Consider the following 12,706-nt stretch of genomic DNA (forward strand, 5'->3'; position numbering starts at 1 on the left):
CGCGAAAAAACAAGTCGAAAATATAGAATACAAATTTTTCGTTCGAGGCTTTGTTTTCGAGAAAATCGACTTTGAATTTTCGCTCGGTACGCCTGCACTTTATCGCGTCTCGTTATAACGGATCTCGCCGTAGATTTTTACAAAAATTTAAAAAAAAAGAAACAAATTTTTATTCTATATTTTCGACTTCTTTTTTCGCGTAGAATCACCCCCTTTCCGCTTGCACCACCAGTTAACAATGACCCTGTATATCATCGATCAAAGATTATCGTCTCTCGTTAAATTTGTCCCGCCACGAACAAATCGATGGATCGCGTCACGGGCGTATGCCCGTTACGTATTGGATTGGCAACTGAGTGATCGCGGATTTCATTTTTTGATAAATAACGTTTATTGGACCAAGATACATTTTAATACATTTGGGTATTCGCAATAAACTATGAATTTTGATAAACGTACGACGGTACGACGTAGCCATACTATGTTACGTGTCGGCGTTTTATATTTTTCGTGTTTTAATATATTCTTTGGATTTAAGCCGCTGGGGAGCGGAACTTTTATGTGATTTTGTTTTTAGTTGTTTTTTCTGTCCTGAAAACTTGGTCGCAAAACAGGACGCTTCGGTAAACTACAAACTAAACAGTAAACGGTAAACTACCAACAAAACAGGTCTACTTTTTGGTTGCTGTGTAACTTTATGGAAGGGCGGGATGAGAGGGAGGGGGAGGGGGATGTTAAATATGTTTATTTACAAAATTCGCAATATTTACAATGTTCACAGCTGTGTTACACGGGGGCAGAATTTAGTTCTGTCGGGATCGCGGATCTCATCGTTACCACCTAATGACAAAATCCGCGATCACTTAGTTGCCAACCCAATATTACCAGAAATGACGCGAACCGGTGCTCGCGAATCGCGAGAGACTCGATCGCGTTCCTCCCCAGTCGCGATGATTTTTCACGACGACTCGCCGTCTTTCGTCGTCGTTTGTTGCAGAGCTTTCAACGACGTTGCAGCTTCCTTCCGATCGTAGTAACCGGATCGGATCGATGACTATCCGACGAACGTAGCGCTTTATCCGAATAAAACTGACTTTTCTGCAGGGAGTACCGGACCTTTTCCGGCTGACGAATACGGTCGTAGCCTTGTACGCTACGTAACCGAGCTTTTCGCACATCGACGATAGGTGAAAGCGATTTTATTTTCACCTCGTAGTCGCATCTTCTCTCGATAGCGTGGTTTTCGCCAACGCTGATTTTTGCGTCCTCTGATTGCCGTACGTATTATTACGCGCGAAGAACGCGCTTAGACCGAGCACTATATTTATACGTGCGTGGCGGGGCGGATCGACGTTTCGACGAGCTTAAAGGAACGTTACGAGGAATTATACGCGACAGGTGTGTGCGTAGAGGCGAGTCGAAGAGCATTCCTAAACCTATCCGTCGCGTAATACACGGCAGCTGCGCGTTTTCCTTTTATTCGATTTCGAAGCCTTGGACGCGTCTGCGTGCCCACACGCGGCCCAACTATGCCGCAACACCCCACACGATTCCCCTCGCGATTCGCATGTGGGCATTTGTTTAGTTTCTTCCATTTCTCACGCCTGCTTCGCTCTACGTCTACGTGGAAATCTACGTCTACTTCTGTCGTCGCGTACAAACGCCGCACCGGCGTTTACGGTGAATCCAACGACGTTTCGTGGATACAGAAGCTTATGAATATTCCATTCCATCCCATTCCATTATCGATATCCAGGGCTGCGTCGTAAAAGTCGATGCGACGGATGCCCACGCGCAATTTTTCCTTTCGACCCGCGCGCGTACCGCCTGGCAGCGATACGACGAAACGATAGGTCGAAATTCGTCGTACGCGTCCCATTTTTTCTTATTTCTCGCGGCAGAAGGCGATTATCGATGGATGGTTGCGCGAATCGAAGGTCGTACGAACAGGTAGAACCGAAGCGGAGATTCTCTCGCGTATCTGTCCATACGATATCGCAATTATCGTAATTTTATGTCGCACGCGTTGCATCGTTCCAGTTGCCCCAAATTGCCCCAAACGCGTCAAGATCGTCGATTCTTTGGATCGCGCGAGTATCGCACTCGATAAGACGTTCGTACGTAACGTTAACGCTCGCGTCTCTCTGCCACCTGCTTTCCATCGGATCGTATCGACAAGGATATCTTTAGAATCGTCAAACAGTTTTCTGCCTGAGACACAGCGATCCGTCGAAGGCTCGGTGCGAACCAACCGATCGTAGAATCCAGTTCGTTGATTTAAAATTGAACCGATTTAAAAAGAGGGAGGAGGATGAAAAGAAGAGGAGGCCAAGGGAGAGACAGAGAGAAAGAGAGGAAGACGGAATGACCGACGTTGTTTATTCCTGACGCGACAAATCGAAACGTGAAAAATCGCTGAATCTCCACGTAACCAACGTACGTTTCTCGTTGCAGGGGGCACTATGCAGACCGAGGAAATCGTGTCTCGCGCGCAATCTACTGGTATAGACGGTGGTCCCACGGACAACGCTTCTCTGCACCATCATCCGCATCGTTCGTCGCGTGTAAAGTGTCCGCTGCCACCTCTGCTCCACATGGCGGTCAAGCAGGAGCCACAGGAGGAGGAGGAACGAAGTCGTGACACGAATGCGTTGAGGTGAGCCTACGGTTTACGTCGATCGAAGCTTTTCCACTTGGTCCATGCTATCTCCTCTTTATCTAAGGTTTTTCCTCGTAATTTTCCTGGTAAATTTAATCCTTGGATTCTTGGATCGCGTACGACAACGTTCTTTTATTTTTCAACTAATTTTGAATACGAATCGTTTCCGTTTCGTGTTTCCGTTCGTCGGCTATTTTTCTTTTTGTTTTTCGTTTTTTTTTTTCTTTTTGTCGATGCTACTGCGTAGCCTGACGACCGAAATTAGTATTCCACGAGCGAGATAAACGCTCGTGCCGACAGGCCGATGTGTTATTATCGTATCATACGTAAATCATATAAGAAAGGCATTAGTTATTATTATTATTGTTATTATGGCGCGTTGCGCATCGTAACAAGATGAATATATCTGGTCAGCGAAATGAAATAATACACCGAAAAGGTTATTATTACGCGAAACGTATGTGTATATATACGGACGGTGTAGGTTTTCGGGTCGGTGGACGTTCCGCTGGCGTTTACGAGCGACAGATTATTTTTTTAATGGAGTATAGCAAGTACGATCGCCTTCGAGTCGCGTAAAAGTAATTTATGCACTTGAGGATGGTTGGGAAAACGGCTGGGTCGATTCGCACCACGCAAATGTGTATACACGTGTATGTATATGTACACTGTACAGCGATCTCTAAAACTTTGGCTCGCGAATCACGTTCCTTCGTACGTGTACGTCTAATCGACTGTAATAATTTTATAATTTACTTTCCACTACCTTCGAGACCAAATTTCTTTTCCGTCTGTTCGTTAACGATCACAAAACGATCGGAAAAGAGGAAAAAAAAAATGTATCGGTTCGGTCAAACGTTCGCCTTTTCGAGCAACCGAGATACAGTGGCTCGCGAAAGTATTCGAACGCTTAGAAGTTTCAATTAATAGAACGAGGTGTACTAAGTTAAATAATTAAAACAATTTGGTATCTATAGCGAGGGGAAAGTGTGAAAATTGCGTTGGTAAAATTTGAAAACGATTGAATAATGTAGACAGAAGTTATGATACGTTTATTAGAAACATTCATGATAAGTGTCTGATGAAAATATTCGAACGCTTACACTTAGAAGTTTCAATTAATAAAACGAGGTGTGCTAAACTAATTTGTTAAAACAATTTGGTATCTATAGTGAGGGGGAAGTCTAAAAATTACGTGGGTAAAATTTGAAAACCATTCGATGACATAGGCAGAAGTTATGGTACATTTATTAGAAACATTCATTATAAGTGTCTCACGAAAGTATCCAAATGCTTACACTTGGAAATTTCAATTAATAAAACGAGGTGTGCTAAACTAATTTGTTAAAATAATTTGGTATCTATAGCGAGGGGAAAGTGTGAAAATTACGTTGATAAAATTTGAAAACGATTCGATAATATAGAATAATATAGAAGTTATGATACATTTATTAGAAACATTCATTATAAGTGTCTGATGAAAATATTCGAACGCTTACACTTAGAAGTTTCAATTAATAAAACGAGGTGTGCTAAACTAATTTGCTAAAACAATTTGGCATCTATAGTGAGAGGAAAGTGTGAAAATTACATCGGTAAAATTTGAAAACCATTCGATGACATAGACAGAAGTTATGGTACGTTTATTAGAAACATTCATGATAAGTGTCTGATAAAAATATTCGAATGCTTACACTTAGAAGTTTCAATTAATAAAACAAAGTGTGCTAAACTAATTTGTTAAAACAATTTGGTATCTATAGTGAGAAGAAAGTGTGAAAATTACGTTGATAAAATTTGAAAACGATCCGATAATATAGAATAATATAAAAGTTATGATACATTTGTTAGAAACATTCATTATAAGTGTCTCACAAAAGTATTAAACGCTGTAAAACTGTCGATAGTTCTTCATCTTCCTTTGCAGCGAATGTAAACATCATTGGTAAATGAATATATTGGTACGTTCGCTTGATGTTAGGATATCGTTTCAGTAACAGTAACGTAAAAATGTGTACAATAGTATTTAAAATGAATACGAAAAAGTGTGAAAAAAAAGCGTGAAAGAGGAATAATATTCCGATTATATATACATTACCATTATTATTTACATATACAGTACGAATATTCCGATTATACAGGATGGTTGGTAACTAGTGGTACAAGCGGAAAGGGGGTGATTCTACGCGAAAAAAGAAGTCGAAAATATAGAATAAAAATTTTTCGTTCGAGACTTTGTTTTCGGAAAAATCGACTTTGAATTTTCGCTCGGTACGCGTGCGGTACGTTATAACGGATCTCACTGTAGATTTAAATGTAAAAGAAAAAAAAAGAAAAAAACCACCCTGTATATAACGAGATTGCCGGAATTGTGAATAGAAGTAAGTCCACAACTATTGCATATATGTAGCGTTCAAATACTTTTGCGAGTCACTTACAATGCCTGTTTCTAATAAATGTATCATAACTCCTATCTACATTGTCGAATCTTTTTCAAATTTTACTCACATAATCTTAAGACTTTCGTCTTCCTATTCACTTCTGCTTCTCTAAGCAAATTACTTTAACGTACATTATTTGGGCCATCGAATTTCGCATATGTAAGCGTTCAAATACTTTCGTCAGTCACTTACAATGCTTGTTTAAGCTATTAAAAGTACCATAACTCCTATCTATATTGTTGAATCTTTTTCAAATTTTATTCACATAATCTTAAGACTTTCGTCTTCCTATTCACTTCTGCTTCTCTAAACAAATTACATTTACGTACATTATTTCGGCCATCCAATTTCGCATATGTAAATGTTCAAATACTTTCGTCAGTCACAATGCGTGTTTCTAAAAAATGTATCATCTCACGTATTCTTAAGACTTTCATCTTCCTATTCTCATCTGCTTGTCTAAACAAATTAATTTACATTATTTCGGCCATCGAATTTCGCATATGTAAATGTTCAAATACTTTCGTCAGTCACTTACAATGCTTGTTTAAGCTACTAAAAGTACCATAACTCCTATCTACATTGTTGAATCTTTTTCAAATTTTACTCACATAATCTTAAGGCTTTCATCTTCCTATTCACTTCTGCTTCTCTAAGCAAATTACTTTAACGTACATTATTTCGGCCATCGAATTTCGCATATGTAAGCGTTCAAATACTTTCGTCAGTCACTTACAACGCTTGTTTAAGCTAATAAACGCGTCATAACTCCTACCTACGTTGTTCAATCCTTTTCAAATTTTACCGACATAATCTTAAAACTTTCATCTTCCTATCGACATCTGCTTGTCTAAGCAAATTACTTTAACGTACGTTATTTCGGCCACTCAATTTCGCATGTCTAAGCGTTCGAATAATTTCCTCAGCCACTGTACGTCTATCGGTGTTATCATCTCGCGTCGACACGAGTTTTTATATATCGTTCAATTTCTACGTAGGTACATTGGAAAGGAAGATCGTAAAGATACTTTATTTCCTCTATCGAATGTTCGCGAAGAAACGAAAGTTTTGGAAAGGTCGTAGGTGTTTTTTGATTCTTCCGTGTGATTTATGTATGACGTTTTACGAATGTTTACATCGCGCAGAAAATTCCTTTTTCTTTCGAGATATATACATACGTTCATCGAGTAACAACTTTCACCCGATCCACGCGCTTAGGTATTCGCGCGTTTACTTTATTCGTATTTTTATCGACGAACGTGAAATACGAAAGCTTCGTTCCGTTTTCTTCGCTCGTAGCGACACACAGCTAATGGAAAATTCGATAGTCCTCAAGTAGATGCTGACGTTTCGCCGACGTCCGTCGATGGCAAACACGGACATGGACACGAAACCAGCCATCATCAGATTCAAGAACTGGAGGAAAGCGCAGGACAGACTGTTACGGATCTCAATAGCCGAGGAAGGCCGAGGTAAATCGTCGTTTTAATCGTTTTTTTATTCCCGCGAAATACTTTGCGAGGTCGAAAATCGAGTTGGTACGGTTTGCGTTCCTTGCGATGGCAATACATTAGGTCGCCCGAAAAATTTCTTTCGTCTTATAAGAAAATAATAGACGCACGATATTTTTTCTTTTATATTGGTTTATTGGATTATCCACGAACATAATAATAGAAATAGAACGAAATGGGTCATAGCTAATTCGATAAAATAATATAAAAGAAAAAGAAAATAATATAAAAAAAGAAAAAAGAAAGACTTTGTTTGTAAAAATGAAAGAGTCTGTTTTTAGTTATTTTCTTTCGCGCTTAGTTTCGATCGATTTTATCAGATGGTATTGATAATAATACCAACTTGCTAATTATTCCAATAGTCGCGTTAGTAATCGATCAATTTGGATGGACAGAAAATTTGGCAACCTCTTTTTATTTTACTCGCGACCCATAAATCGACTCTGAGAACAGATATGGAAATACGAGTTTCGCGTACGAAATCGGTTTGGTCGATAATTCGTTAACGAGTCACGAGCGTTCGCGCGTTTACGTGAAATTTAAAAGGGCAAAGATATCGTTGATGCTGTATATATACTCGAGAGCAAAGACAGCTGCCAAAATGCCAGATAACGACGATAATCGGCGATGCGTAGCAACGCGGAAACTCTCACGGCTCGAGTTATCCGAGCGTTTTCCTCGAGAAACGATTTTTCCGCTATCTCGCTGAAAGCGTACGCGCCTGCAGCCTCGAGGCCTCGGTGATCCGTATCGGACGTGCACGGTGAAACCCCTTTAACGATCATTTTCGCGTAAAACTCGCGGCGCTGGCAACGAAACGGTCGCTTTTGAATAAGCGACAAAAAGGACTTCTTCGCCGGGAGAAACTGGTTCGTTGCGCGTGTCTCGCGGACTCTTGCGCGGACGAGAAAAAAGCGAACTTGTTTGGTACGTCGCTGAAACGCCGCGAGTCGATTACCGTTATTGAATTTCATTAAACGCGTGGCGCGCTAGAGCCACCGGTGGAAGAGAAGCGCGGGGCACGTTCTCTCTCTCTCTCTCTCTCTCTCTCTCTCTATGCATAATATGCCTGTAAGGTGGCACGCAGCCGCTCGTATAAATCGCCGTGCCAAGGTGTGGTTCGGAATGCAGTTAGGTGGAAAAGAACGTTAACGAAAGGCCCGTATCGCCGATGTAATTATCGGCGTCGAGCATCCGATTTCCATACGTTTCTCTACGCGCCACGCTCTGCAACGCCTAACGAGAAATTAATTACGAATGGATTACCGGGTGCAACCGGGTAGAATCGCGAACGCGAAGGGATGTGGTCGAATCGCGGCGAATTTCGTGGAATCCGTGGCGGAGAAGAATCGCGCGGAGAGAAAGGAACGCGGTCGAGGAGAAAATTATCTTCCGTTTGCTTTTTTCCGTATCACGAGCTACGAGCCGTAGGGCGATCGGACGTTATCGCGCGATATTCCCATTCGACGGTCGACCGAGAGACACCGTCTGTTCGAGTAGTAGTTGAGAAAACGGCGACGGAGAAAGCTTGAGCGAATCTGTTAAAAACGAGCGGACCGTCGATGTCTGTTGCAGCCGAGGCCGCAGGAAGTCGCGATGGAAGCTCAAGTTTCATCACCAGGCGCTGCCCCCGGAGTACCTTGACCACTACGAGGCGTCCCTTGCTCAAGAGGCTTTAAACTCGTCGCCGACGCGGCTAACGGAACCGACGATTCCGAGCCCGGCGCCAACCAGCTCCACCTCGACGCCGAGTCCCATCGCCGACGTGCACGGCTGGCTGCAGCGGATCGCCGCGATGCAACAAGAGCTGTGTCCGCGGATCTCGTCGTCGCAATGCTCGCCCGTAAATTCGTGCCAAGCGTCGGGCTCCAGGAGGTCCGTGATCACGTCCACGTCCACGCACGCGTTGAACGCGGGCCACCATAATCACAACCACGGTCACGGTCAGCAGCAACAGCCGCTGTCTCAAGGATCCGGCAGGCCGCCGATGAAATACTCGGATCTGCCTTACATGGGCGAGATCACGCTGGACAACAGCAAGCCGCGACGCGGTAGGAAACCGAAGAAAGCCGACATTTGCCATTTAATCTACAAGAATTACGGCACCATACTGCCCGGCACTCCTGGCCACGAGGAGAGAAGGCTGTCGCCGAGGGACAAGCTGGACTGCCGCGAGAGGATCTCGCCGCAGATGCCGTTCCAACGGACCGACGTTCAGAATAGAATCAGTAGCTTGTTGGAGAAACGATTGACTCAGGAGTCGCGACGAAGCTTCGGCGCGATGGAAAACTCGAGGGAGCAGGACGAGCCGTTGAATCTGTGCATCAGAGACTTGAACCAGCTGAAGATCAGGCTACTGCGAAAACACGGCAACGTGTACGAGTCTGGGCAGGTGAAGAGCGAGACGTCCAGCGACGGAGAAGAGATCGAGTGTATAGGCGCCACGTTCCCTTCGGAACCGGGCTACCGTTCGCTGGATCATCTCGGTCACATCACCGGCAACAACGTCAATCACAATAACAACAACAACAACAACGTGATCGAGCCCGTGTTGGCTGGCAATCCCGGATTCGTGTACTGGCCGAACGCCGGAGTCTTTATCCATCCGATGGCGTTGCAATCGCAGCTGCTCTACTACCAAAAGATGGCGCAGAACGACAAATGCTATGCCCGTGGTTTGGACCAACATACGAAGGAGCAGAAGATCGTCCCAAAATCGATATACTCTATGATGGAGACGAAGAGTCCGCCTCTGTTGCCGGCCGCCGCGGTCCAACCAGCCTCTCAGACGGCCACCGTCGTGCCGCCTCCTGTCTCGCCCAGACCGAAGAGGAACGCGTCCGTGGTTCAAGCTCAGGGACAGCCGACGAAGAGGAAACGATCCGCCATATTCATCCCGCCCATGCCATCGGAGAACAACAACAATCCAGCGACGGAAGTGAGCATATGCAAATTTAAATTCACCGGAGGTGCGAAGCCCAGTCTACAGGAGAAGAAGAGCCTGTCGGTGGATTCGGGCGGCAACTTTAGATACTACAGCGGCACCGGTGACAAGAGTATGCGCGGCTACGAGTTCTTTCCGCGGGAAGCGCTTCAACAGTCGGCAGGGCAATCGGGTTCCTCGACGGGAGCTTTTCTCAACGCCGCCGGCGAGAGGATTCAGCCGACGGCCTGCCAGAGGACCGGCAATCAGGAGGAAGGTCGTCGCAAGAGGAAGACTCGAAAGTCCCTTCAGAGGGAGAAGCTGGAGCAAACGTTCAAGGAGAAAGGATTTCTCATACAGACGCAGCAGCTGGAGTCCGCCGAGGGCGCTACTTACTGCAAGTTCCGGCAGCTTAGGAAATTCACCAGGTATCTGTTTAGAAGCTGGAAGGACTACCTTCCGGGGAACGTGCGCGAGCTGACGGGCGCGCCGGACAACGAAATGGCCGACGGAGACGCGGAAAGCGACACGAACGTGTTACCCTCGCCGGTCCCTCGTCCCAATATGATGGTGGACGTTCCTGCTGGCTTCGTCGACGAGCATCGCGCCCTGCCTCTCACGTGAAACGTTGAAATCGCTGCCCGAGGCGGTCGGACGATTCCAACTTGACGCTACTTTTGCCACGGTTGCGTGCCGCGTTCCGGCTCCGCGGAGTACGCGCGCCACGCTGCCTCGTTATCCAGCGGATATCGATCGGTTCAACGATCGTTCTTTTTCTTGCCAGTGCTCGAAGCGAAGAACGGCCAGCGTATTGTACATAGATTTCGAACGACGATCGATCTCGATGAGAAGAACGGCCAAAAATAGTCGAGAGGAGCGCTTCCTCCGAGCGAGTTTCGTACGTCCGTGTTTCGTATCCGACGAAAGATATCAGCTAACGAAACGAAACTTTGGTAAACGATAAACCGCGTATTGTAGGACGATATTCCTTGAGCCGTGACGGATGTAACGATGCGTTGCCGATGAGCTTTGGCCGACAGAGATGTAACAGGAATTGAAAACGAAAGAAACGTTTAGATTCCGAGGAGGAATCGGTTTTCAAAATTAACGGACGAGAAAATGTCGTTAAAACGCGATCGTTAAATCTACTGGAAGCGGGTGGATCGTTGTCGATCGCCTCGTCCATCGAGTTTGTTGGTTCAGCGACGTCTCCTTTTCGCGATTTTCTAGCCATTCGTCTGTATCGCGATGCCTGTTACGAGTCTCGACAGGTACATACCTGGTCGTTGTTGCTATATCGTTGCTAGCGTTTATTGCATTCGTCGGTGTTAAACCGCCTTGTTACGGTATTTTTAAGAAACCTAATTGGCGCAACGTAAAAACAGCCGATCGGTTAGGGCGTAGAGGGCAGTTCTAACGCGTTAACCTGTTACACGATTCTCCTAATAATTCGTCTCTTAGGTTACCGATGTTTTCGATGTTTAGCCGCCTTCTGCTCGATTATGTTTATTTCAAAGTATCGAAAACTCGTCGCCAAATCTGGTCGATTGTTCGATGGATCGTCACCGGGCGATTCAGCGTTCGCAAAATCGAGAACGCGCGATATTCGCAATATTCGAAAGACTCGATCGACGTGGTTTCTCGTTCGTCGAATTTACCATCTTGGCCGAAGAAGTCGCCGATTAAGAAACGTAACACGGCGAACAAGGTAACAGGTTAAACGCGAAAGACAATCGCGTAGCTTTCGCTCTGCGCTCGCGATCGACGTCAGCTGACCGTTAACGTCGCGACGGTTCGGTATCGAGACTTTACAACGCGTGTAAAACACGATGGTAGTTGAAAATTTCTTTTATCGAACTTTCCCGTTGTATTTTTTTTCTTATCGAACGACGACGCGCGCGTTGCTAAACATCGCACACGGATTTCGAGACTTCGTCGCTACCGCCTTACGCCAAGGCGGAGAGAAAGAGAGAAGAGACAGCGGCGTGTTATCGTCGCGTAACGTGATTTAATAATAATGTTAATTCGATCGTAGCTCGTGCCAAAGATGGGAGACTGGAATGTACATAGCGCTGAAACAACGTGTTTGTCGTAGTTAACCAAAGAGCGTGGTTTCGTGCTCGCCGATTAGAAGCGGATACGGATATGTAATCCTCGTGTTAAGAAACGAGAGGCGTGACGCGATAAATTCAGCTTTCTAGCTGCCCCGACCATGGCCGAGGCGAGACTTTCTTCGGCTTTCGATTTTTGCCGTACGTTTCGCGAGGCTCGCGCGCTTCCAGGAACAGACAGCAAGAACGAGAGGCAACGAGATCGGGGAAAGAAGAGAATACGTAGGTTGGCAGAGAGCGAGACTCCTCGGCACGGGGAATAATCTCGAAGGAAGAAAAACGGAATAACGAGAAGAGAGTGAAAGGAGAGGAAACGGCAGAGTCCGTTGTAACTATACGATTAACGTGATTATTTTTTAATCGTAAATTACTCGCCAATCTTATTTAATAACGCCTAACGAAATCTAGTCTTATTTATACTCTTTGTTAAATCAAAAGCCGTGTTTTTTCTTTATTATTATTATTATTATTATTATTATTATTATTATTATTATTATTATTATTATTATTATTATTATTATAGATGACGGTTTATTTATACATGTACATACATAGTCGTACATAGTTTATGTCGGTGAGTGGCGTTTACGAAGAGGTAAACGAACGGAAGAAAACGCGTAGACGTTGGTGGAAACATGTGATCGAATGCGTCGATCGAAAGGGCGGAGATCGTCGCGTTGGCGCCTCGTAAACGTCCGACGAAAACGATAGGAGAAGGTTTGAAACGACAATGAGAAACGATCGTACCTGAGACTCGCGGCGCCTCCTTCGACGGGACGTGCTTTCGTCGACTTTTCGCTTTCACGATGCCCCGTTTGCGGATGTCCGGCGTGTTCGTAGCGATTTAACGAGTTCGTAAACGCGCCGATGGGTCTCCGTTGTCGGAGGAGAAACTGCGACGACGATAAGCGACGGAACGAGTGGAAATGCAACAGGAACCGTCCTATACCCGTGTCGTTATTATCCTGTGCGGCGACAAGCAAAACTATTTTGTACGTATTGCCGATAGCGAGGAGATCGGTTCTTATAATCTGTAATAATAAAACGTAATCGTCAGTGAT

At 44.8% G+C, this 12,706-nt stretch overlaps 1 protein-coding gene across 5 annotated transcripts in view; it reads left to right on the forward strand.

Annotated features, from left to right (window-relative positions):
- LOC117236278 overlaps positions 1-12,706 on the forward strand; it is a 65,220-nt gene extending 52,514 nt beyond the window's left edge. For 4 of the 5 annotated variants that reach the window (XM_033499088.1, XM_033499084.1, XM_033499086.1 and 1 more), the window contains exons 2-4: positions 2,455-2,656; positions 6,429-6,572; positions 8,187-12,706. In XM_033499088.1, coding sequence (XP_033354979.1) covers positions 2,463-2,656; positions 6,429-6,572; positions 8,187-10,158 — 2,310 coding nt within the window. In that variant the 5' untranslated portion in view covers positions 2,455-2,462 and the 3' untranslated portion in view covers positions 10,159-12,706. The remainder of the gene's footprint in view (positions 1-2,454; positions 2,657-6,428; positions 6,573-8,186) is intronic. The other variant, XM_033499085.1, reaches the window with a different exon arrangement.

The sequence above is a fragment of the Bombus vosnesenskii genome, unplaced genomic scaffold (assembly GCF_011952255.1).
Source record: "Bombus vosnesenskii isolate JDL3184/JDL3185 unplaced genomic scaffold, Bvos_JDL3184-5_v1.1 scf7180000013348, whole genome shotgun sequence".
NCBI classification, from domain to species: domain Eukaryota; kingdom Metazoa; phylum Arthropoda; class Insecta; order Hymenoptera; family Apidae; genus Bombus; species Bombus vosnesenskii.